General features: G+C 37.2%; 1 protein-coding gene across 1 annotated transcript in view; it reads left to right on the forward strand.

Annotated features, from left to right (window-relative positions):
- Positions 1-2,076: 2,076 nt before the first annotated feature.
- Positions 2,077-27,872, forward strand: part of Slc6a15 (solute carrier family 6 member 15) — a 50,300-nt gene continuing 24,504 nt past the window's right edge. The window contains exons 1-5 of the mRNA XM_036169703.1: positions 2,077-2,359; positions 19,929-20,370; positions 24,538-24,695; positions 25,062-25,188; positions 26,250-26,431. Of these exons, the coding sequence (XP_036025596.1) occupies positions 20,082-20,370; positions 24,538-24,695; positions 25,062-25,188; positions 26,250-26,431 (756 nt within the window). The 5' untranslated portion in view covers positions 2,077-2,359; positions 19,929-20,081. The remainder of the gene's footprint in view (positions 2,360-19,928; positions 20,371-24,537; positions 24,696-25,061; positions 25,189-26,249; positions 26,432-27,872) is intronic.

Genomic DNA, 27,872 nt, shown 5'->3' on the forward strand with positions numbered 1-27,872 from the left:
TGCAGAAGACGGCAGGTATAAGGATCATTTTTAACTAGCTCTGTAAACTTGGAAGTCTTTTTTTTTTTTTTTCCTGAGTGTCATCTCTCACAATTCTCTGAATTAGGAAAATTCGCTATACTAACTAGTTGAAGAGACTAAGGAAAATATGATACACCCTCCAGGTACCTAGCCACAACCAAGCTCTCTATTTCAGTTGTTTTCTCAATTTTTCTTTTTGGACATCAAATACCAGTCATTACCAGGGACATCGTTATATTTTGTGACAAGTAGTTCATTCCATGCATTTAAAGAAGAGTTAGATTATCACTGGAATAGTATCAGGAACATGGACTTTAAGTAACTATTGGTTTCAAAGGAAAACATTCATGGGAGCAAACCTGTCACTTTTATCCCACAGATAAACCTAATCTTGATTTCAGAGGACAGTACTATCCATTTTCTGAAATTCTTTTCCTAGACTATTAAGATTTCTGTTTTAACATTTAAAGCAATGTATCAGTCTACATACATTTGCCTGTCATCAGTATGTGAAGAAAAAAAACCCCACATTATTATCTAAAATCTTCAGTAAGAAGCTCCTTGTAGATATTTTCAATTTTTCCTTTGTTTTTTTCCTCTGAAAAGCATCAACATTGACAGATGAGGGGGCCTTCTAGACACAAACTTTCACATTTATTTATTTATTTTAATTTTTGGAGACAGGGTTTCTTTGCGTAACAGCCCTAGCTTTCTTGGAACTTGCTTTGTAGATCAGGATGGCCTGGAACTCAAAGATCTGACTCTGCCTCCCAAGTGCTAGGATTAAAGGTGTATTGTGGCACCACTGTCCGGCTTAATGTATAGTTTTTAAAGGTGAGTTTGAGGAGAGGCTGATGGGGAAAGCACTCCTGGTTCCTTTAAAGGAATTAGTAGCAATGTTCTGATCTGAAATTCAGGTCTTGTGATTTCTCTCCAAGACATTTCTCACTTTGTGAAACCCTAACTAGTAATGACTTTATTACTAAAGTCAGTCTTAATTGGATACAAGCAGTTAAAGCCGAAGGGATCTTTGCAAGGCCTACATGGGCACAAACATTTCTACTGATAATCTTAATCATGTAGAAATGAAGAAATGTACCTCACTAAAGAACGAAACCCATTCTTCAACAATACATTCTAGGGTCATTTTGCATTTCTTTCAAAAATTTAAAGTTTCGACAACCATTCATTTATTGCCTAGGTAATATGTTTAGGAACTCTTCAGCAATGCTACAAAGGAGGCAGAGCTCCGTGTTCATCGATATATATTTTCGGAATTCTCCACGTGGCCTAATTTAAAACATGCTTTGAATATTGTAAGAGGTAAGCCAGACTTCAGCTGGTGGACAACCCCTTGAAAAAAGAATCTGATCCATGGATGCAAACCTAGGGTGAGGGCCAGCTCTCTGAAAGTACTTTAACTTTGCAGAACCTAAGCTGAATCCTTGAGGTTGTCAGTACTCAACTGAGACGCAAAGCTGCAAGCGCTTTTTCTTTCACAAAATTTGTAAATGGTGGCATGGGGAGAAAGCCCAGAATCCCTCTTCTCTAGACTCCCTCCTTACTGATTCTAGGAGAGTAGGAGAGCAGGATCCTTGCAACTGTCCTCGCAGAGACAAAGACAGGGTAGGCAACTAGCGCCCATCCTTTCAGCTGAGTGGGTTGGAAGACAGATGTTAGAACGGCTCAGGGGGTAGGGGTGGGGTGACGAGGGGAGGGGTAATCTGTTTTGTTGGCTTTATGTGGGGCTTCCCCAGATCCACCTAGCATCCCGGCGGCCTAGCCCTGCGCGCTGGGAGGACACAGCGGGCAGCCGCAGTGGCCTCTGCGTCATGGGGTGTTGGGGAGGAGAGGCGGCTCCCAGCCTGCAGACCTGGCTCGATCCTTGGCGCCAGGTCCCCGCCCGCAACCACCTCCTCTCCCCCGCAGCCTGTCGGGGGGCCGCAGCACAAGCGGGCTGGGCACGTGGGATCCTCCGTCACACCCTCACTCACACACACACACACACACACACACACACACGCACGCACGCACGCTCGCTCGCTCGCGCGCGCACACACACATACACACACATACACCAAAACACACTCACGCACACACGCACAGGAGCCTCAGGAACCGCGCACCAACATCCCGTGCTGTTTCTCTGGCAGACACACAGGCGCTCTCCAGTCTCTTGGTGCCAGCCTGCAGGACAGCGACTCCCCGAAATCAAGCCTGCCCTTGGAAAGCTTTTTCTGATCTCCAGAGAGCTCCTCTGAGGCCTCTGGCACCATCACCTGGATCCGACCCTTTCTCGACATAGGAAGGTGGAAACAGTAAGGGGTGCTGGCTCAAGGTAATGTCACGCTCCGGTACTGGGGTACCGCCGTGGGTAGGGTGGGGCTCTCTATTAGCTACCCTGGAGTCAGGCGCCGGAAGGACAGCAGGATGCACGGATGGAGCTCCAGAAAGACTCAGACAGGATCCTGGGATGGGAGGAGGAAGGGCAACGGGAAAACGTGGAAGAGTGAAGCTGGTTTCTAAGGATACCCTCTGGCTCTGTGTCCTGCACCTGTGCCAACTGGGGTTCGGGTGGTGAGGGTCCGAAGAAGCGGTACTTGTGGGGAGAAGCACGTGGGACAAAACGTGCCTCCACCCTTCCTTAACCTAGGTGGAAACTGCCTAGTGCATCCGAGGAGACCGGCTCCTTTCCAAATCAAGTTGGGGGTTGAAGGGCAGGGTTTGACACCAGCGGAGGTCCGAGAGGAAAGTTGGTGCCAGGGCAGAGATGCGCTCCCGAAGTAAATGGGAATTCAATCCTCATAAGGGTGGGAGGTGAGGCGGGAGAGACGCTCGCCTCCTTCCTGAGGGGTTGTGGATCATTTGCCACAGCAACACAGTCTATCAAGTTAGTGTATTCGTGACCCGGATTCGATTCTCTCTCGCGCTGGAGGCATCCTGTGATGCCGCTGTCCGAAAACCGGTTTTTAGGCATACACTCAGCACGTGGCTGCTGAAGAAAAGCACAGCTTCGGGCGTCTCTGGGCATCCGGGAATTGGAAAGGGTGGCGGAAAGGGTTGTAGAAAGGATGGTGGCACTGGGATCTTAAGAAACAGTCTGCTGGAGAGGGATGCTCTTACACCTTCTACGTAGTTCATCCACTTGACTGGTCTGTGTGTGACAGCGCAGCAAATTTTGAATATAGGAATGTTGTACACTGGAGTGAAAGCCATACACTCCTAACTTATGCACCAGCCTTAAGCAAAGGAATGAATCCGAATCCCATAGGGGTACTTGCTGGGGGTAGTGGTGGGGTGGGGGTGGCAAGAGAGACCTACCTGCTTTCAAAGGCTCCATGGGAGGATTTTTTTTTCCCCCAGTGAGCTGAGAAATGGTATTGAATGTGCTTGTTAACATAGCAAATCCGGTTTCTGTCTTTCCCTTTCATCCCCTTTCATCCTCCACCCTAGGAGAGAGATGTTGGAGTAAGACTGGGCGGGGCCTAGAGGCCAGCGTGGTGACGTAGTAAGTGTTTGGGTGCTTATGCAAATAAGACTGCAGCCATTGCCTCTGGTCCACCCTTCCAGTCTCTTCAGGTCTTAAAGGTATACCCATTCCTAGGTCTGAGTTCTTCCTTGCAGACCTGGAATGGTTGGGGATGGGGAGAGGGGTGAAGGCTTCGCTTTGGGTGTCCCATTTGGGCTTCTTTTAGTCTTTTCTGTAAAGGGTATTTTATGACTGCCAGTGCTTGGTTGCCTTTCTGGAAAGTCAAGATCAGAGCAGTTACATCAAGCTTCAAACCCTGAATGTCTCATTTCTAAATTACGTCTTATTAAATATAGACGTAATTGCATCTTTCTCAACTTTCTTAGCCTAGAGTTGTTTGGGCACATTATAAAATACTTGATGGAAGGAGGTTTCTTGTTTGTTCATAAACAATATGTGTATTCCTCTCACATTAACTCAGACGAGGTTGTATTATTCTACCAAATTTAAAATTAAATTAACTGACCATTTTTCTCCAAGTGAACCTTAAGTGCATTCCTTTTGTGTTGCTAGGAGACAAGAATTAACAAAATTTGAAAGGAAGTTAATGTCTCCATGTTTATTACTTTAAAATATATCACTGCACATTTCTAGTTAAAGAATCATGGTAAAATTCCAATACATATTTCTTTGAAAAGTGTTTTGTCATCTAATTAACAATAAATAGGGAGTTTTAAAATTAGGTGATCTAGCTTTTTGGAGATAGGCAGGATACTTTTCTATAAATTACTGAACCATCTAAAAATAAGTCACAATAGATATAACTTGAGCTTTATGATTACAGTCATGCACTTACCCAGTGTTAGCATGTTAAAAATGTTTCTCTGTCTTAAAAATGTACAAAGTAGGAGATATTTTAATGTTTCTTTAAACTCTGGAGTTATATGCAGTCATTACTCTCAGAATGGTAAAACTGAAAGACACCCCAGTGGTTATTACAAACTCCAGTTTTTTTTTTTTTTCTTTTGCTTCTTCTTTTATCATTCAACTTTTTTGTTGAAGATTATGTTAATTCTTTACCACTACATATGCATGATCAGATATAATAATATATTAATATGCAGATTTGACTTTGAAGTGATTTCTGAACAGATGGTATTATTAACAAAAATCCATAGGCGTAGTGCAATGCATGGAAGATATCCAGTTTTCCACAGCCAGAATCTTTCGATTTAGCCTTGATTTATTAACAACATTACTCTTTTGCTGGTATTTAGTAATTCTGGATAAACTTCTTTTGCTAAAATTTCAGCTTTGATCAGTCATTATCATTTTCTCTGAGAATTACCAACCCTAAAGATAGGGATGCAGAATAGCTATAAATAAATAGTATTACTAGATACAGGAAAGAGAGAAATGTTTTAGCCTTGATGGCCAGGTTACTTAATTTCTTTTTAGATTAATCTACATTGCTGTCCTCTGAGCATGACTGAATGCAATCTCTGAGTAGAATGCTCATCATGGAAGCTTTCTCATGCATCAGACTGGAAAAGATCACAAAGATGACTCAGTGAATGGAAGAAGGCGCAATCACTCTCAGATGTTGTGGAAACTGAGAGAGCTTTATAAAGAACAACTTGGTAATACTTATCAGAATTACAATAGCACTTTTGATCCATCAGTTTCACCACTAGGAATTTATTCTATAGTTTCATAAATGCAAGATATGCAAAACAATAATATGATCAGATACAAGGTATGTATATAGAGTATAAACACCAGGGATGTTGTATGGTTATTATAATAAATCTAATATGTTAAGATCAAAAGTGTTGATTTTTAACATCAAATGCAAAAGAAATGCAGAATTTGAATTAAAAGATGTATGAAAAGAAATAGGTTAGGGAAGAAACCACTGTAAAAGTGGAAAGATCAAATAATAGTCCATGGTAGAGTAGTATTCAGGCATCCATATAATCAAGTTAATGAAGAATACAAGTCAAAGAGTATATAGGCATTTTACTGTTGTCTTCAAATTTGGAAGAAATTTACTCTTTCAATATTTTTTCACTATTTGTTTTAATTTTGAGATAATAACAACATTTCCCTCTTCCTTTCCTTTCTCCAAACCCTCCCATACAGACTTATTTGCTATCTTTTGAATTCATGGCCTTATTTTTTTCCCATTGACTATTGTTGTATACGCTCCTATGAGTCAACACAATGTTACTTGCATGTATGTTTTCCAGGTTCACCATTTGGTGTCAGGTAACTAATTGAGGAGCTCTCCCTGGGTCAGTCTGTTTCCTTTGTTCCATTCTCAGCATTCGTCACTGGCTGTAGTTTTTTTTTTTTTTTTTTTTCTGTAGAATTCAGACTCCTTAGGCTGTCCTGCCCCCTCTTTGCAACAGAGAACATTAAGGGAAACCACAATAAATAAAATTCAAAGCTGTGGTGCCCAGTCCCAGGGGATAAATCTCCAAAACACTCTCCTACCTAGGACTCAGAGAACTTTGAGGAAGAAGGGGCAAAAAGAGCCAGATGATCAGGTAGTTTGTGGTAAGACTGTGCCTCCTAGTAATGTCAGAAGCTGCAGCCACAAAGTCTAACCTACATGGCTGCCTAAATGTGAGCCAAACAAGGCCACAAAAACACATATGGTAAAGGTTGGGAGACAGCCCATAAGGCTAAATTTTTTTTATAATAAAATTGTATGTGAGAAAACTTAAGATATGATTTGTTAGCCATCTCCTTCAAGGTTTCATTTAGAATAGATTTAGCTAATAAATTGCTAAATTTAGCTGGGTATATACAGATATAAAAACAAACAAACAGCACTTTTAAAAAAAATCAGTGAATGCGTGAAAGATTTTAACGGTAGTTATGAAATATTTACAAAATCACGTGTAGTTGTTAAGCAATGAGGACACTTATTTCAACAACAACAACTTTCTCGCTACTGTTAACTTCCTTTACAAACTGTCCTATAAAATCATTCCCAAAACATTGACTTTGCTTTAATCACAGTACAGAACCATCCCGGCGTGCAGAAAATACCTGGGCCTCCTTTTCATGACCAAGGCCATTTCATTCCATTTCAAGAATGTTAAGAAATAGAACCATGCAATAAACACACAACCTTTCCATATGCCTAGTCATCTTGATTCTCACTCAGTTTTTGTTTGTTTGTTTGTTTTGTTTTTTAATGTGTATCAGTAGGTTGCTCCATGACATGGGTGTACCAGAGTTTAAGCATTCACCTTCAGGATGACATCTGGGTTATTTCCAATCTGGAGCTATTGTAAGGGAAGTTGCTAGGGAGATTCTTGCACAAGTTTTTACAGAATATAATCTGGGACATGTGTTTAGGGATGTAATTGCTAAGTAATATAGTAATCCCGCACTCAATGTTAAAGCAGTTTCCGTAAGAGAAACTCCTTAACTGTTGACTGGCGTAGGGGCATAGTTTACATTCTCCTCAAGGATAAATGTGTGGTCCACTTTTATTCATCCTCAAGAAATGTTAGACATTCTGATGGGTATGTAGTGGCATTTCATTGTGGCTTTGTTTCCCTAATTGATGTTAATATTCATTTTATCTCAAGTGTTTGTCATCCACATAAAATTCTGTGGAATGTTCCACTAGGTTCTTCCCTGTATTTGTACTTTATAGTTTTATTTATTTATTTACTTATTCATTCTTTGTGGGGGGAGAGGGGGAGAACAGGGATCCTCTGTGTAATAGTCCTGACTATCCTGGAACTCACTTTGTAGACCAGGCTGGCCTCAAACTCACAGAGATCCACCTGCCTCTGCCTCCCAAGTGCTGGGATTAAAGGCATATGCTACCACCTCCTTGCTTGTACTTTGTATTTTTAATGGATGAGTTCAAGGACCTTTTATAGACCGGTAGTGTGAGACCTTTGCTCATTGTGTGATCTTCAAACATTTTCTCCAGTAGGGACCAAATTCAGGGCCTTCTTTTTGTTAGGCAAGCGCTTTACCCCTTAGTTAAACAATCAACACCTTTTCTTAGTCTTCAGCTTGTTTCTCTCCTTCCTTTTCTTAATTAAATTGAGAAATGAAATAATATAAATACATGACTTTCCCCTTCCCTGCCTTACTCTCAACCGTCCCATGTTTCCTCTTCACCTCCTCCTAAATTGATGGCCTTCTTTTAATTATTATTATGTTATATGTATATGTATACAAATGCATGAATATGTAGATACAATCCTCTGAGTTCATTTATTGTGTCTTGTGTGTATATCATTTCAGGACTCATCTATTTGTATTAGATAACTAATGAGGGGGTGCATCGCATGTAGAGGCTAATTTTTCCTCTTTCAGCAGTCATTAGTTGCCAATAGTTCTTTAATTAAAGGTGAGACAGACTCCCTAGAGATTTCTCCCCTTCTGAATTAGCATATCATTGTTTAGGTCTTGTTTAGGCAGCCATATGGCTGAGATATCATGAATGTAGTTTCCCAGTCATTTCTAGGAGACACGATCTCATAGCAGATTTCCTGGTATTCTGGCTCATAAACCTTTCATCCCCCTCTTCTCCAATATTCCCTGAGCCTTAGGTGCAGGAGTTGTGTTGATGTGTCTTTTTGGGTGGGTACACAATCCATAGATGTTTGCATCAGTTTGTGCCTGTTGATTCTTTTTTATTGTTTGTTTTCATGTTCTTAATTTGGCTTTTCATAGTGGAAAAGTGTATTTTGAAGCATAGCTTACCAACTTTTGTGTTGTCAGATCTTGATTTTGATGTCACATCTGAGAGATCTCTTTTCTTAGCTCTAGTTCTCAGAAACTCCCTGGTTTTGTGTTTTATGTTTTATATTCAAGTCTATACACCATTTTCTGTTAGCTTTAGTATAATGTTTAAAGCTTAGTTCATTCAGAGTTGGAGTTTTGACTGAGGATGTTGATTTTTTTCTAAATTAGCTTATTAAAATAGCTATTACTTTCCTACTGGCATTACCTTTGTATTTTATCAAAAATTCTCTGGACATATTTTATTCATGTGCTTTTTTTTTCTGGATAGAGTGTTCTGTTCCAATGATTCATGAATTTGTTTTTGTTTTAGCCCCATTCATGTTACTAATATTATTATATTTTATTTTCTGGGTTGTTTATATTCTGTGTTACTTTGTGTTTTAATAATTATGGCTTTTTTTTCTTTCCATGGACTCTCTGTTATACTTATTCTTTTTGTTAGTGCATAATTATTTTTTTCCTGGGTTTTCTTGATGTTTAGTATGTTTGATATAATTTTTTAGGCTGTTTACATGATGGAAAGTTTTCCTTTTTCTTCAATTATGGCATGTAGTTTTGCTGGGTATATTAGTTTAGGCTGACTGCCATAGTCCTTTCAGATTTAGAAAGCATAACTGCAGGCTTTTCTTCAAATCCTTCAAGACCAGTTTGTGCTACCTTAAATATGTGTCGTTCCTCCAGAGTACAGTTCACTTAGCAGAGGCTATATTCTTAGGAAAACAAACAAACAAACAAACAAACAAAAAACTTGTCTATTCTCCCAGAAGCTAAAAATTGCCAATTGCTCCAGGAATAAGAGTGGAATTATGTGCCTAATTACCCTCTCCATGCTGGGGTTTGTTCAGGCTTGGCCTTGTACTGGTTTTTTGAAAGCTGTCCTATTCACTCTGAATTCTTCCATGCAGTTGCCCTGCTGTTTCCAGGAGACAAAATTTCCATGTCTCCACCCACCACCTCTGGCTCTTAGACTCTTTCTCACCTGTCTCCTCTATAATGACCCATGAGTGCTGGGAGGCAGAATACAGTATATATGTTCTTTTTAGGGCTGAGTGTTCTTCAGTCTCTTATTCTCTGCATCTGGGCCAGTAGTGGTTTTCTGTGTTAGTCACCCCCTACTGCCAATAGAAGCTTCCCAGATGAGGACTGTGGGATAAGTTGGTCTATAGGTTAAGTCACTAGGAATCAGTTTATTATTACATCCATTTAACAGAGTAACAGTGATAGATTCTCCCTTGGAGGCTATATGGTGTCTATCCACAAATTTTTGGCCTGATAATGATGCAGGATATGAGTTTCTTTTTGACAAATAGAACTTAAATCCAGTAGGAAAGTAGTTGTTTACAGTATGATTTGTGTACCACTATAGCACCAATGGACATTGCTTGTCAGGCTTCTCATTATTGTAGCTCACAGGAAGCACAGCTCAGCAGGATTAATGACTACTTTTTCCTTTGTTAGTGTGACTAGTACTTCTAGCTCTATGAAAGCTAACTAGTAGGGATAAGTCTTCTAGGTGTATACCAGCTTAATTTTGCCACATTCTTTGATTCCAGTATTTGGTGTCTTCTACAGTAGGATCTAATTGGCAAGTTCCAGGGGGTAATCAAGAGTAACAGTAATAGCTTGTAATGTTGGGGGGGGGGGCATCTAAGAGACCTTGATGGCTAACAACTCCAAATGAAATAACTCATTCCTGGCACTGGCCTTTTCATTTGTTGGATTCTGGTATCTAATAGTTCACTGTTGCCCTGTTGTAGAGTAATTCCATTCTGATTATTTTTATTTATGGGTTTGAAGCTTTTATAGCAGTTGGCTTTCATATGTCTTTTTGGAAGGGTATTTAATGTAATTTATCACTCTCCAGGCCCCCTCCTATACCCTGTTCTCCATTTCCATCCAATTTATCACTTCCTCTTCTGTGATTCTCTTTTAACCTTTTATACCAATATTCCAGTGTGTTCCTCCTCCACTCCATTAAAAGCCTCACACAATGGCCACTTAGTAATATCCTGATCTCTACTAATATTTAATGGTTTATACTCAGCATCATTTTCCTGATATCTATCCTAATTGTTTCTGGTAGGGATAACACTTGCCCCTATTAATGCTGACTATTATTTCATCATGTGAATATAGTAGGTTAATTATTCACTCACTTAGGCACACATATATGCAATTTCTGACATGAGTTCTCTTGTGGATAAATAATTGCTATAAGCATTTTATATAAGTTTTGTAAGTTTTTATTTCTCTGGTATGTGCAACGGCATGGTCAGTGATCACTCAAAGAAGTCCTTTGTTAGGTTCAGAAATATTTGGATAGTTTTATTCATATCAGACATATCCTTTTGTGTCATCATCTATAATATGTAATGTGGTCAAGTTTCTTCCGAACTTCACCAGTATTTAGTGCTAATAATTTTTACTATTGAGTGATTCTGGTAGTATATATTTAATAAAGCATAGATTACGATTTGCGGATTGTCGCTTGTAAAATAAACCCTCCCCCACTTTTTCATGTGTCATTTGGTTATGTTTTTGCTTAACGCAATAGATATAGATAAAGGGGAGCGAAATTACAAAAGAAACTTTAGATTGAACTCTATATAGATTAAATATTTTATATTATTTGTCAACATCATTTTTTCATAATTTCATAAATTTCTTGTCTTTTGCAATTATTTCACAACTTTAGAGCAAACAGAAAATTCGGCTATGTTTTCCTGAGCTTTGTAATAAGGCTTGATTTTTTTTCTTTTTATTCAGATAGTTTGTACTCTATAGTCTATGTTTTAGCATTAGAAAATACATTTAATTGAATCCAGGATGAATTTCAAATTCAACACTCAGATTAATATTTAAAGAAAACTGTAGCCAGTAAAATTTTAAATTGTTAAAATTTGAATTTCTTAATATAGATTTATGGGTGTTCTAGTGCATTATGAGCATAAAGCTTTTGGCAAATGCCAAAGCTTAGCATGTGCTGGCTGACTTGTCAGAACTATCCCTTGTCACAGTGCAGGCAATTTGGCCAGAACTGTATCTCAGTCCAGTGTAGTCAAACCTGAAGAGTTGTGCTTCATATGTCTGTAAGATGCACATGTCTCTCTGTCTGCAATGTCTCTGCATAGTTTTATTATAAGTGTTAATTAAAACATATTTCAGAGAGGCTGTAACAGTTTGGAATTGAGAACTCCTGAAATATGGGGCAAAAAATGATCAATGTATTGAGGCAATTCTGTAATGAAAATATCAGTGTGACCTGTAAAAGAAGAAAATGAAGGAGAAGAAGAAAAGCATAGAGAAGAGCTAACATCAAAATCATGACAAAAATTAAATAAAAGGATAGTTGCTTTTTAGAAATCTTTTGAAATATTAGCAGTCACTTTATGCCAGTAGAATTGGCGAAATGGCCAAAATCCTTGCAAAAGATGGTTTCCTACAACCAAGGCAACAAAGAAGTAGTTTAAGTAGCTCTATATCAGTGAGATGAATTGAATTTCTAAATTAAATATATATTCTGAAAGGAAACTCATAGTCTCAGAGGGCTTTATTGGTAAGCACTGCCAAATACTTAAAAGAGCAATAATAATGATCCTATACACTTTCTTTCAGAAAATAAAAATCATGACAAAACTCCTTAAACTCCTTTTATAAAAGCATTAAAATTAAGCAAAAAAAAAATATAAGAAAAATATTACACTCATATTTTAAAAATATCTGTAATAAAATATTCAGTGCATGAGTGTGTGTGTGTGTGTGTGTGTGTGTGTGTGTGTGTGTGTGTGGTATAATCATCAAAATTTGCTATAAGGAGAAGCTTTGGTGAGGGATGGTAGCCACACTCATCATTGTGTATAAGGATAAGACTTAAAATATAGTAAGGAATTACTCTGTTCTAGCAAAATACCACACCTGATTTCCCTCCCATTGAGTGGCCTTAATTTCAACCACACAGGAGTTGGTTGCGCCAACTTGTGTCAGTATTGCACCTCTGGTTGTGGTTCATAGGTATTGCAGCTGGGTAGGACTGTTAATCACTTTCCCCACAGGCAGCTTGCGTAGCATTTTCTGGAACTGTGAAAGCTAGACCACAATGAAAGAGGATTTGGGGTTAGATACAGCCAAGTCATCTGAGTCCGATGTTCTAATCTTCAGCAATAGGAGCCCAAACTTCAGACCCTAGGAGTCAACCAGTGGTAACATGGATGTCTATATTGTTTTGAAAGCTACTTGGACTACCCTGACCAACCATCTAATAGGAGATTCCTTGTGCCTAGAAATAATGCAGAGATCAACAGATCCTGGGGAACTCAGGATCTACATCATGGTTCCTGTATTTATGGCTCAGTGGATATCGCAGGAAAGGGGGTAGAAACATTGTAAGAGCTAGAACACTGGGAAGTCTGCCGTGAAACAGTCTTTCCTAGAAATAGTTGCATAAATAAGACTAGACACAAGGCAACCTTAATGGGCATGTTAACAAAGAAGTAGGTAGATTTTGTGAAGCCTCACCTCTAAACAAGGAACTGCAGACAACTAATGACTGCGAGGAGGAGATCCTTTTCCCAGGGACTAGCCCACTTAATGGTAATTAAATACAGAGAGCTCAGCCTTGAAACCATATATGTAACAAAAAAACGAAAACAAACTCAGAAGGTCGTATTTATATTTGGCACATGATCATGATCACACACACACACACACACATACACACACCAATTAATAATCCAGGAAAAAGAATCTATCCACCTGAGAGGGAGCAGGCATAGGAGAAGTTAGAGAGAAGAAAGGGAGAGATGAAATTGTTGTAGTTCTATTTCAATTAAAACTACATTAAAAATATACTGGAGCCAAGTGTTAAAAGTAATTTTCACAGGATTCTTCTAGTAGTACATTAAACACAAAATACATACATTATTACATAAATTAAATCAATTTAAGAAACAGTTTTTAGCATTCTATATTGGCATGTTAAGGAGTTATATATTTATTTTAATAAAGGCATAAATGTATGGGTTAAAGTTCAGTCTTTTATTCATATTTTAAGCTAAAAATTATAAAACCCACTTCCTGAGTAAGAAGATGTAACATTCTTTAGTTGATTAAAATATGTACACAAAAGTTCAATTGCTAAAATTTTATTTAATTGAAACATAGTAGATTTCCCCAGTTATGTTAGGCCATAAATAGGGATGTCTGCTCTTAGCATCTTTGTTCACCATTATATCTTAGCCAGTAACAACAGTTGAGTGAGAGATATTAAAATTAACTACTTAAAGAAGCACAAGTTAAATTATCTCCATTCATTGATAACATGATCACATAAATAACTATTCCAGGTTATCCTATAAAAATGATGAAGTCTAATTTATAATCATTAGAAGGGAGAAGGTTTGAATTTACAATCAGTTTTATTCTATATACAGTAAAAATGAAGTCCAAAATTAAGAAAGATTATAATAGTATAAAAAAGATAACTAGGGGTAAATTTAACAAAATATGTTATGAAACATTGTTTAGTAAAATTGATGAATACTCCTGTAAATGTAGTGATATGCTTTGTTCATGAACTAGAAAAGCCCAACTTTCAGATGCTATTGTTACCAAATGAATTTATATAATTAATGTTTTATGGTTTAGAATACTAGTAAACTTTGTTTTAATTAATTATTTGTGTTTTAAAACTTTAATTCTTAAATTCTCTCCCTCTCTCTTCATATCTCTGTCTCTGACTCTGTTGGTCTGTCTGTCTGTCTATGTTGGTGTGTGTGTGTGTGTACATATGATGGCATACCTAATGAGATGAGAGGACCATTTGTAAGAGTTGTTTTTGTTGTTGTTGTTTTCTACCATGTGGGTCCTTTGTAACAAACTCAGCTACTCAGCTCCTTGGGCTTGGTGGCAAGTGCATTCACTATCTGGACTGTTTCATATGTTTTTATTCTTGTATTTTGGTAGCCCTTACCCAGCTGATTTCAACATGTATGTTGGAAGACAAAGACCCAAACTAGATAAAACATTTTGTAACAAGAAGAAAATATAAAGTGGTTTTGTTGGAACTATATATTGGTTTAAAAAGATTTGGGGTCAAAATTTAAGAAATTCAAAGGAATTTTATTGTAAAAAATCATGTGTGAAGGTAATTAAATCAACAAATAATGTAGGGATGGGAAAATTTAAATACAAATTTAAACAAAGTTCTCAATGTATTTTGCTGGCAGATATTCTTATACACAGATTAAAAGAAAGATAAAACACTTTGGCATTTAAAACGACTGTGTTATTTGGAGTTCTTGCTTGCAAGTTGTGGAAACTGATGCTGGCAAAGAAGCAAATGAAAAAAAAAAAAAGGGAAAGATACTGGCACAAGGCCTCACAGACACAACAGGGTGCTTGGCAATGAGATGGGAAGAGGAAAGAATGACAGCAATTCCTGAGAGTCAGAAAGCAGGACCCCTGACTACACAGAGATAGTTATGTTCTGTGCATGAAACAGTTGATGGAAATTAATGAGCCACCAGCTTTTCAATAATGTTGTTGTGTCTCCCTGTGATTCAAACCCCCAACAAGGAAGATAATCTAACTGGACAAACACGGCACATTATTTTCACAGATAATGGTGATAGTTTTCTCTTCTGTTTGTCACACACAATTTATTGTATGACTTTGTTGCCCCTTCCTTAAAAAAAAAAAAAAAAAAAGGATTTATTTATTCTTTGTTTCTATCTAAAGATTGGCTTGTACCTAGGCATGGTTGTGCATGCCTTTAATCCCAGCACTTGGGATGCAGAGGCTGACAAATCTCTGAGTTCAAGGCCAGCTGGGTCTACATAGTGAGTTCCAGGACAGCTAGAGCTATATAGTGAGACTCTATCTCAACATCCCTTTAAAACAAACAAATAAACAAACTCTTCAAAAAATTTAGCTAGCAAAGTAAGAGGTATCATTACAAAGTTTCCATACATTGGTTCTATTGGTTGATTGTCCTTGCCTGTTCTTATCTTCCACCTCCCTTTTGGGCCTCTTGTACCCTTCCTTTCTCAATATGCCCCATTCTACTTTCAAATACCATGTGTTCTACCATCCTCCATAACTCCATTCCTTAAAACCTCTTCTCTCATATGGGTCTCTTTCTTGGTTCATTTCCTCAACTATACTCACTTTCATATAAATATACTTATGTAATATTAGAAAATAAAATCTACATGACATAAAATTATAGAATAATCCTTTTATATACTGTAAAGATGTGTTGCTCTCATTATTATTAAAGATCTGACTGGTCAATAGCTAGGCAGGAAGAGGTTAGGCAGGAGAGCCAGACTGAAAGAATGTGGGGAAGGAGAGCTGAGTTGCCAGCAGACAGCAGATGCAAAGGAAGCAGGAGATGAACATGCCATGCTGAAAAACAGGTACCTCCATGTGGTAGAGCACAGATAAGAAATATGGGTTAATTTAAGTAGTAAGACCTAGTTAGTTACAAGCCTAAGCTTTCAGCTGATCATTTGTAATTAATAATAAGTCTCTGTGTGATTATTGGGGAGCTGGCAGCCCTGATGAAAAACTCCACCTACAAAGAACATGTGGCATTTGTCTAAACCTAGTATAGTTCACTTAATATAATTTCATTTCACGATACATCAATTTTTCTGTAAATTGCATAATTTCATTTTTCTTAATGGTCAAGTAAAATTCCATTGTGACTATGCACTACATATTCATTATCAATTCATGTGTTGACAGATATCTCAGCTGATTCCATTTCAGGGTTACTGCGAATAGAGCAGTGATAAACATGGATATATAAGTATCTTTGTGGTCAGATAGAGTCATTTGGGTATATACTAAGGACTAGAATATCTGGGTCTTCTAATTTTATTGAGAAACCTTCACACTGGTTTCCACAATGGCTACATTTGCTTACACTCATGCCATGAGTGAATAGGATTCCTTTCTTCAATATACTTCCCACATTTTAAAATATTTATTGAGCACATGTGTTTTTTCTTTAGAAAACTTCCTGATTAGTTCATTGGCCTATTTAATTTGGCACATTTTTTTTTAACTTTTGCATTTCTTTACATATTCTAGATACTTGAATCTTATCTTCAGTATATCTGGTAAAGATTTTTCTCCCATTCTGTAGACTGTCCCTTCACTGTGCTGACATTTTCTCTCATGTACACACTTTTACAATTTTATGTAACCCTCTTTGTTAATTTAATGTTGTTTCCTGTGCTATTAGGATTGTATTCAGGAAATTCTTGCCTCTACCTTGAAGTGCATCTCCTGTTTTCTTCTAGAAGTTTCAGATTCAAAATTCAGGTCCTTTATCATTAATATTGGTTTTATGCAACATGAGAGATATATATCTAAATTTATTCTTTTGATGGTAAAATGGATATCCAATTGTGCCAGCACTATTTGTTGAATAGGCTGTGTTTTTCCCACCTTCATCAAAAATAATGTGGCCATGACTGTGTGGGTTTACTTCTGGGCCCCCTACTCGGTTCCATAGGTCTAGACATCTATTTTATTCAAATCAGTGTGTATTTAGTTGTGAGCCTATCTCTGACCAGTGAGTTGTTTTCAGACATGGCTCAGAGGCTTACTAGTACATTTGCTTGGGTTTACCTTCTATAGGATAGAATATTGGGATATATATTGGGAATCTGTATTTACAATATAGACAGTGGGAGCCAGGATTTTAGAAAGTCTATGTCTAATAGAAATGCAGTTAGCAGAATGCTAGTTTGCCTCCTGCCTGTTTGAGGTAGAGACTCTCAGGCCATCATACTGGAGTTGAAAGAGGTCTGTGGCGCAGTCATCTGGCATGTTGTAACTGGTGCAACAACTGCCCATGAAAACCTAGCTTTCATTAGTGAACCAGTGAATCAAACACAGTTAAAACTCATGCTCTGTTTGAAGTTAGTAGGTTTTAAAGTGATCTAGTGTGCAGGAAAAGAACATAGTATTTAGGAAAAATACCTGCTGAAACATGGAGCATTTATTCTGGACATGAAACAAATTAACTATAGACTAATACTTTCAAGGGAGTGAGCACAGTAACAGCAGTAAGAGGGGGACACTTACTGCACCTTCTCATTGTGATGGTATTTTTACAAGAATTTTGTGGGGCAAGCTAATTATCATTTTCAATTGACAGATGAGTTAATTAACTTGGCTAAGATCATAACATCCCTAACAGTTACAGAGGAGATTCAACCTCAGAATGCCTATCTTTATAAAATAGATTTAAATATTTGGTAGTGCTATATCGCTTCACATGGGCATATTAGTTCTTATAAGACCCCATTACCAAAGAAGAAGAACGCTTATATGAGAACAAGAAGAGATGAAGAAGTTGAGGACAGCATCTTTTAGATTATGAGGGTCCTGTCTAAACACTCCTACATCTTTCTTGAAGTAACAAGAGCACTTTTACACTTACATGTCTACGTATTCCTTTCATTTTATTTCCCAATTTTGATACGTTCTTTGAAATTTCAATCTGCATCTTCCTCTCAAAATAATTTCTACAAATTTTAAATCTTATTTCCTGTTAGAGCCCCAGCATCTGTGTGACTTTTGTTATGGTGATCCTTGCATGGCTGTAGTGCATGATCCTGTAGCCTAGTTCCCCAATCTGCTGCCCCATGGTACTCCTCTGACAGAATGGAATACTTGCCAGTGGCACTCATAACTGCAATATAAAGTAATTTGCCTTTGCTGAAGTGTGATCACTTTGTTACTTAGCACCCATTTCCCTTATTTGTACTAATATTCTGTGTTAATATTTGCATTTTTCTTCTTCAAGCTCAAATTCCTTTGTTTCTTGTGTCTATAAAATATTAGTTCACTCATCATAATGACTAATCTTGTGAGGGTAGGAGAGGATTTCTACCTTGGTATGTATACTTTTAATACAGTAAACATTATCTTACAATGACATATACATGAAGGTAGCTGGGGGAAATTTTCTTCTTAGACTAAGGTTTCTGTTTTGGAAAAGACCTTTGCAGCTAGAGTTTTCCTGCCTGGCCCATGGTCAGGACAAATCTCTCACCCGCCAGTCCCACAGCTGCTCAGACCCAACCAAGTAAACACACAGAGACTTATATTGCTTACAAACTGTGTGGCTGTGGCAGGCTTCTTAATAACTCTTCTTATATCTTAAATTAACCCATTTCTATTCATCTATAAGTTGTCACATGGCTTGTGGCTTACCAGTATCTTTTTATGTTGGTACTCCTGGCAGTGGCTGGCAGCATCTTCTGACTCAGCCTTCCACATCCCAGAATTCTCTTCTCTGCTTGTCCTGCCTATACTTCCTGCCTAGCTATTGGCCAATCAGCATTTTATTTATACAGAGCAATATACACAGCAGACCCTAGAAAATATTTTTGGTAAAAGAGTCTGTATTGGTGAAATTACCCTGCCTTGTGGGCATGACCATTACCGAAGCCTCAGTGGGGGGTTGGAACTTCCAGGCCAAGGCTGGGATGGCTACCCACTACAAGTCTGTATATAATTTTGGTTTTGTAAACCATAACGTAATCTTCTGCTATATCTCAAGATAAGTGTTAGATAATATATGCAACTGGAAACATTAGGACCATTGGGGTGAAAGACATTATAGTTGCACTGAAGTGTAGAAAGGGCATACCAAATGTAAGGAACAGTCTAAATACAAGCAATGCATTGTGACATTCATGATAGATCTCCTAAATGTTGCCACTTCATACACCAATCAGTTTGACAGCTTTCCCATTTTAGGTTTGTACACTATGTCTCCTATCCTTTGCATATGCAGACTCCGATGCAAGAAGCGCATAAAGCATATCTGTAATATGTAAATAGTGCTGACCTCTTCAGAAGGGGACTGAACATATCACTGGTTTTCAGCAAAGATGGACAGTCAAGATTTCTAAGTTTGTCATTCCTCGCTGGAAAAATCTGAATTTCTTGATAAAATATCTTTGAATAGATTAGAAAAGAGATGTCATATTCCAGTCTACATTGCTAATGAGTCAAACAGATAATTGGTTTATTTAGTTCATTGTCTACATGTAGTAGGCAAAATTGTGTTGAAATACTCGGTTGTTGTTTAATTATTTAAGATAGACTTTTCTCTTTATTAGATATAAATTCCTTAAAAATGGGCACTGTATATTTCATTATTGTAATCTATAGGGTGCCATCGCAGTTAGTAACAAACATGTGAATGAATGAAGAGTAATAAATAAAGAGAGAAGATTATTTAAGACAGATTTACATGGTGGGTTTGAAGTTATATATGTAACTGTAATGAGGAAAAATAACAGATGTACAAGAAAAGATCTACTTGAGTTAGAGAGGAAAAATTAGGAATGCTAAAAAAATAAGTAGTAATGAATTGTCTATATACTGTACATTAAAGTGGAGATAAAAGTTTATTTTTTCAAGGAGGAATACAACTAAAAGAAATCATGTGAAACTCATACACATTCTAATTCATATACTTTTGAAATTATTGAATTCTAAATGACCAAAATCTATCATGTTTTATAGTCTTAGAAAGGGACTCTAGCATTAAAAATGAGCAAGAAAGGATGCTGAAGTGTTGTTGATATTTTCATTATTAAATATCACATTTCAACTTTTCATTTCACAGGTACCTTAAGAGTATTGGGATCAGATCCAGGATCCCTAAGAATTTCTCACCCTGAATCAAGGATTTATACACTATTCTTCTCAGATTTACTTCATTAAAAACATTTAAAAAATATATTTCCCTCAAAGGTGTCTTTAAAAAGAATACTCTCCAATGCCTAAGAATAGCAAAGTGGTAAAAAGAGATTTAGACGATGAGGTCATTGAGTCTGTCAAGGACCTTCTCTCCAATGAAGATTCACCTGAAGACGCTTTTAAGAAGAGTGAACTGATTGTTGATGTTCAAGAAGAGAAAGACACAGATGCTGAAGATGGATCTGAAACTGATGATGAAAGGCCAGCTTGGAACAGTAAGCTGCAATACATTCTGGCTCAAGTTGGATTTTCTGTAGGTCTGGGAAATGTGTGGCGATTCCCATACCTATGTCAGAAGAATGGCGGTGGTAAGTTGTGTTTGTTTGCCTTAATGATGAATTGCTACACCAGTAAATTGCAGTTCGCTACTTCAGGTCACTCCTGTTGCTGCTACAGCATTGTTATTTCTGAAATTGTGAATTCCATTACAAAGCTAGGGAGACTAGGTTGTGGAAGGGAGCCCAGCTCTGTGTTCAGATTAAGTTTCCATAGAAACTGATTGGCCTCCTACAAACACTCAGGGAGTGCTCAAGGTAACACAATCCCAAACTTCTTCCATGGATACTGTAAACATTGCTGAAGTGCTGATGGGAACTTTTCTAATATGTGTTTTCGAGACAGGGTTTCTCTGTGTAGTTTTGGTACCTGTCCTGGATCTTGCTCTGTGGACCAGACTGACCTTGAACTCACAGAGATCCGCCTGGCTTTGCCTCCCCAGTGCTGGGATTAAAGGCATGTGCCACCACCGCCCAGTTCATTATTTCATTCTTTAGTCAAAGCAAAAGTAGCATGTAATTTAGAATGATTATGGTCTTTAAATGACCTTGCACTTTTTGCATTCATGAGAAGGATGGAACCAGTGATTACCATAAATACCAGTCATTCTTTGTCCTTGGAGGTTTTACACCATTAATTCCAGTTCTGTAATAGTATGGAATGATGTCCAGGTTCAACAAGTACTGTTTAAAAAAAAAAAAAAAGAGAACATTCTTCATTTTAAACAAAAATAATTTCACCATTATTAACACTTCTACTATGTATAGTGGGCACATAATTATCAATGTTTAAAAAAAAAAACTCTCTTAAAAATTCTGTGAAATAACCGGGCATGGTAGTGCACACTTTTAATTCCAGCACTCAGGAGGTAGAGGCAGGTAAATCTCTGTGAGTTCAAGGATAGCCTAGTCTATAAAGCAAGTTCCTGGAGAGCTAGGGCTGTTACACAGAGAGAACCTATCACCTCAAACAAAACAAACAAAAGTCCTGTGGGAAAAAGTCAGTATAAAGGAGGATATCTTAATAGTTCTGTAGTCACCCAAATCAAACTGAGGGAATGCTAGATGTCGCTCAAGGGTGAAATGTTTTCTGACTCACATGAAATTATAGATTCATTCTCCAGATCAAGGAAAAAAATGGAGAAAAGCCGATTGTTTTGAATGTTATAATATATGCATATAAAGTCTGTCAAAGTAAATATGGATAAAAGTATATATTCTGAACTGGGAGGATGGCTCAGTAGGAAAATTACATGGTGCACAAGGCACCCCCACAAAGGCTGTATGCATAGTGGTAAGCAACTTTAATATCAATGCTCATGGCAGGGATTCAGGCGAATCCCTGGGGTTTGCTAGCCAGCCAATTAAACCAAAACTGTGAGTGCCAGTCTCAGTGAGAGACCTTATATCAAAAAAATAAGGTGTCTTTTGGTTGATGAAGATGCTTGATGTTGACCTCTGGTCTCTACATGCTCATGTACATGTGAGTGAACTTCCCTCTCAACACATCTACAAACCCCAAACCTACATATTCTGTAAGGTACACATTTTATCACCAAATGTTATGAGGATTACTCTGATATTATATTCTGGTCTGTGACAATTTGGTTGGCTGAAAACAAATATGGTTTTATTTGGCATTAGTTATAATTCACACACACCATGTCAAATGAATAGAGGTTCATACGCAAAGTTCTTAAGATAAAATGCCAAGGAATTATGGTGATTAAAGTATATTTGAGGTGGTTAGATAATTCCACCAGAACACAGTAAGAGGTTTGGGAAAGCAACTTATTTATCAGACCTGTCAGAGAGATAAAATTCAATACATACATTATGTATCATTCATAAAACAGGAATTCCCTAGCAAGTTGATAATATGACCAGGGAATTATTTATGTTGTCAAAGAGTAGTACCTGTCTGTGTATGACTGTTTTAAAAAAAAAAAAAATTGTTTTCTTGCTTGCTGGCTTGCTTTTTTGTTAGTTTCTCACTACTCATTTCGTTTTCTAAGACTGGCAGAAATTCTTAATTTGAGACATTTCACTTTCTACACCTTACTGGACATCCTGCTAAGGATGAAGGCAGCCTCAGATAAAAGTCAGGTTTCGTTCCTTTTAATATGACATCGGCCTTGATGAGCAGCTATTAGAAATCTAACTATTAGCTGTTAGCCAGACAAATCCCTCTACCTATTTTTTTTTATAAAATTAAAATTCAAAATAATTTCCCTACTATTGTTTTCTTGCCTACAAATGAAAATAGAGAGCAGTACCGCATGTCTCATGAGAAATAGGCTGAATTGGAGAGGGATGAAGACTGTGTAGCATAGTTTCCTGGAAAGCTGAGAAGTATCTTAATCAAGCATAAAACAACCAAAACCCTTTATTCATGAATCATTTGAGGCATTTTCTGAATAACAGAAAAAAAAAAGGTTGAAAACATACATTGATTTGTGGAGATATTACATTTATTACACAGTGCCATGCTTACTAAATCTTAGGACACAGAGAATGGCTCATATTTTGAAGTCACTCTGACAGTTTGGAAGCCTTGTTTTTTCTCTTGCTTGAAGCCATGTGAACTTTCCATAGCTGCCTCATTTCTTCATGGTCAGTTCCTATACATGTAAAACGAGGCAGGCAATTGTTAACACACTACATTTCTCTCTCTCTCTCTCTCTCTCTCTCTCTCTCTCTCTCTCTCTCTTTCTCTCTCTCTCTCTCTCTGTGTGTGTGTGTGTGTGTGTGTGTGTGTGTGTGTGTGTGTGTGTATGTATGTTTTGCGTGGTCTGTACATGCATTTGTGCAGGTTCATGTTCCTGTGCACTCATGGAAGGTAGAGGAGTACATTCCATGGTTCCATGTCCAGCTTTATCACTACCCACCTTACTTCTTTGTGACAGGGTGTATTTATCAATAAATCCAGAGTAAGGCTTTCAGCCTAGAAATTTGAATGTATGAAATCCAGTGTGTAGATCATTTCACACTTGTTTGCAATGTTCTCATATGTACACAACTTCTTTGTCCCATCAATCAAAATGATATTGCCCACCTACTCAATTGATTTGCAAATCCTTAGTTATAATTTACATGCAATTATGATGGAAAATGGTTATTTTTTAATACAAATATAACACTTTAACAGTAAGTACAAAGTGTGTAAACTTTATTTTCTCTAACACTCTGCATCCTTCCTCATAATTTTGGAAAACAAAAAGCATATGGTTACTGAAGTAAACTTTTTATATGTGGTATATATGAAAAAAAATATTATCTTTGCTAGAAATTATTTTTCCTGTTTCTGTCTTCCAGACAAGGTATTTGCTCTTCTCTGATATTACCTTATTTAGAATACAAACATTTTTTGTTCTATCAAATACAATTGATCTCAAGTCGTGCTTTTGGAATGCAGGACTTAAATGAGTCTAGGTTAGTATTCAGTAAATAACTTCGTAAATGCTGTGTGAAAATGGATTTGAGTTTGTGAAGTCTATTGACAAAAACAATTATTTCAAAGAAATGTTCCTTTTTTTTTTTTTTTTTTTTTGGTTTTTCGAGACAGGGTTTCTCTGTGTAGCTTTGCACCTTTCCTGGAACTCACTCTGTAGTCCAGGCTGGCCTGGAACTCCCAGAGATCCTCCTGCCTCTGCCTCCCGAGTACTGGGATTAAAGCGGTGTGCCAGCACTGCCAGGCTATGATCCTTTATTTTCCAATGAAGTTGTTTTATCTTTTCAACAAAATGAAAGTAGGGTTATTTATGACCCCTTTTAATCAGACTTATTCTACCATGAACTACTTTTAAAAAGTTGTAAACTGTACTATTATTGGGTATGTGTGTTTGTGTGTGGTGCATATGTGTGTTGAGGGGGAACATGCATGAAGAAGTCAGAAGAGGTTTCAGGACCGTTTTCTTCTTCTGCTGTGGCTCAGGGACTCCAATGCAAATCATCTCACTTGTGTAGCAAAGGGCTTTCCCATAGAGCCATCAAGCTGTCCCGAGGGACTTCTTAGAGCAATTAAATCCAGAATTCAAACTTTCAAAAGTTTAAAGAAAATCAGTTATATATTCTCAAAGACCCCTATTTGTTTTATAGAAAAACTCAACTATTGTCTTTCATGAAGTGATTAGCGTCAGGGTATACTCTACTGTGACTACTGAAAAGCATGACACATTCTGTTTGTTCTGGTCTCTCTAGGTGCCTATCTTTTACCATATTTAATACTACTTCTGGTAATAGGAATTCCCCTCTTTTTCCTGGAACTTTCGGTGGGTCAAAGAATTCGGAGAGGCAGCATCGGGGTTTGGAATTACATAAGCCCTAAACTGGGCGGCATTGGATTTGCAAGCTGTGTAGTAAGTTTTCTACCGTGACTTTTGTTCTTATGTTTACTGGTTTGGAATGGTGTGATCCTCATCTCTGTAAACTAAACTGCAAGTTTTTGTCCCTGTATAGTTCTTTAATCATGTTTTAGAAGCTACTGGGACATAAGGCACTGTACAAAACCATCTATGACTGCTGGTAATACTTTGATCTTGTATTTTAAACCTTGAACTCAGAAAGGGTATTTTAAAGAAACGACAATGCCTTTCAGATGAAAAAAAATGTAAGATCATGACTTAAATATTATTAGGTGGCGTGAACTGCACCCCATTGTTTTAAAGGGAGGGGCAGAGGATGCGCGATAAAACTCCAACTCCGTGCGTTTCTTTTTGTTGCAGGTGTGCTATTTTGTGGCTCTTTACTACAATGTCATCATTGGCTGGACGTTGTTTTACTTTTCTCAATCTTTCCAACAACCTCTTCCTTGGGATCAATGCCCCCTGGTGAAAAATGCATCGCACACTTGTAAGACGCATGCTATGTTGTCTTCTTATATGGAATGATTTAAAAATTAGCAAAGTCACAGACTTTCTTTTCTGCCTTTTAAATATGGTGGTAGATGGGAAAAACAAAACAAAACAAAACAAATGAAATGTAATGAGCATCGTAGCAGACTTCCTTCAGTTATTGGAATGGCTGCTTGCTTCAACATTAGGAGCAGCAGTTCAACAAAGGAGATAAACTGGACCTCATATAATTTTACTGACTTTTTGGATTAACTTAGTGTACTTAAGACTTTAGATTAAAAAAAAAACAAACCTGTAAGTTTGCAAGCTTTCTCTTATATACTCTATATACCCCGGGGAAGCCTCCTTTTCATTAAGCCTACAAAAGGGAAGTAAAACACTGATTTGAATTGAACTTACTGTTTTTATGTAGTTGACTATGGTGTTTTGTAGTTTTCATCTTTTTAAAATATTAAGAAATGAAGAACCATTTACTGTAGAATAAAATTCATTTATGAAGTTAAAGATTTTTTTATTAGTCATATTTAAGAAAGTAAAATAAAAAAATGTGAAATATTATTTAATTCAGTATATAAAAATGTTGCTATTTTGACTGACAAAGTATGCAAATATTGTTTTGTTACCATGATAGTTAGCATTAGTTTTCATGCAGCAATTCCAAAAATCATGCTTCAAGTTTAGAATGCCACTTCATTCTGCTTTTTAACAAAATCCCTTTGGCCATCAGCTGTCCGATTTGACTGGGCTGTGTTAGTGTGTCATATAATTATGAGTCTGCGAAGGAAAATGTAAACTACTTGTTTTAATTATTGCCATAAGAAGTTCACATATCCCCTAAGAATTCTTAATAAATATCAAAGAGGATACCTGTTTCCTGATTTTTTTTGAAGTTTGCAAAATTTCGATTGTCATTGTGAACTAGACTTCCATTTTCCTGTTCATGTTTTTTTAGGAAATGGTAAGAATTGGCTAAGGGGCTTGCTCAGCAAAACCCAAAATTACACATTGCGACTTGTAGATAGTCTGAATTATTATATCTCATCTTTTTTTTTCCCACAGATATTGAGCCCGAATGTGAAAAAAGTTCTGCCACCACCTATTACTGGTACAGGGAAGCCCTGGATATCACCAGCTCCATCTCCGAAAGTGGAGGCTTGAACTGGAAGATGACTGTCTGCCTGCTGGCTGCCTGGGTCATGGTTTGTCTGGCCATGATCAAAGGCATTCAGTCTTCTGGAAAAGTTAGTATGTTAGAATCCCTCCTGATTCGGCTAAGTACCATTCCTGGGTACTGCCAATCCCTTGTAGCTATACCCCAAAATCCAACTGACAAATTGCTTGTAAAACTTCATTGTAGGTATTTACCAAAAGTGATGCTTTAAAAAAAATGTGTCTTCAAAAAGGGCATAAGTAATAATGAAAGTGTTTTGTAGTGACATTTAATATGATTCGTAATATCTATTTATCCCAGCAAAATCTTTTTAAAAAAGTCAATATTTAAAAGTCTGTTCAATTTGCTATTTGTTCAGCATCTGATAGTTCTGTGACTACAAGTCACCTCCAGTCATAGAATGTGATGCAATGAAGAATTTGCTTTTTTTGTTTGTTTGTTTGATATCATTTCCTTCTTTCAGGTATTATTCTAAGAAATAATTACATAAAGAATATTCAAATCATGTACTTTTGAGTGTTTCTTAAAGTTCTGGTTGACTTTAAGCAGTTAGAAAAAGTCAAACAAGCAACACAGAATAAACAAAAGACTACAAGAGCATGCCTTCCAGGACAAATAAAAAATTAAAAATTCTGTGCTTGAAAAGGACATTAGGTGAAGTGTGAAATCTGCAGAGTTTGCTGTTTTCTTTTATAATGATGCACTCTGCACATAATTTTTATTCATTCTTTTGCTTTCAAAAGTATTAGAATCCTACTCTTATCATTGCCCTTGTTTGAAAGCCCTTCCCATCTCTCAGCTGACTCCTAGCAAGAATTCAGCTATGTTGGCTCTCTCACTGTCCCCTAACAGTGTATGTATACTAATTTGTCTTTTCAAAGTGTAACTGTAATCATGTATCTTTTCAGTCTAACTGGGCTACCTTTATCATAATAAGAATAACTAATAACAGTAAAGCATGCCAATAATAATAATAATAATAATAATAATAATAATAATAATAATAATAGTGTGACATTGGTACAGGTGATTTGAACAAAGCCAGTATTAGGTACTGATGCTTAGTACTTATGCTCTGGGAACTGTACTGGTTTTCTTACTAACTCTAAAAATCTCTAAGGTGTAGTTACAACTTTCAGATCCACTTTACTGATTTTTAAAAAAGAGGTTGAGACAGGTTCTATACAGCCAGCTTCTCTTGAATTGGGATCTTCCTGCCTCCTGTGTGGTAGTCTCATAGCCATGTGTCACCTTGCCTTACTGTCTCCTGTCTTTAAATAAAGAGGCTGTGTTCTTCATAAGTCCTCTCTATGCTGACTCTTAGTATGTATGATATTTATGCCCATCAAATGATGATTTGGTCATGGGAATGAGGGTGGACAGAAGTTGATCTGATTTCACCTTTGCTTCCTATTAATTCAATTTTAGTAGCAATATTGATGGTACTTTTTACTGTAAATCACAGGTTACCTGACCTTTCCATTCCTATTGTGGCTGCTACATTATTTTGC

Source organism: Onychomys torridus, chromosome 20 (genome assembly GCF_903995425.1).
Source record: "Onychomys torridus chromosome 20, mOncTor1.1, whole genome shotgun sequence".
Taxonomy (NCBI): Eukaryota; Metazoa; Chordata; class Mammalia; order Rodentia; family Cricetidae; genus Onychomys; species Onychomys torridus.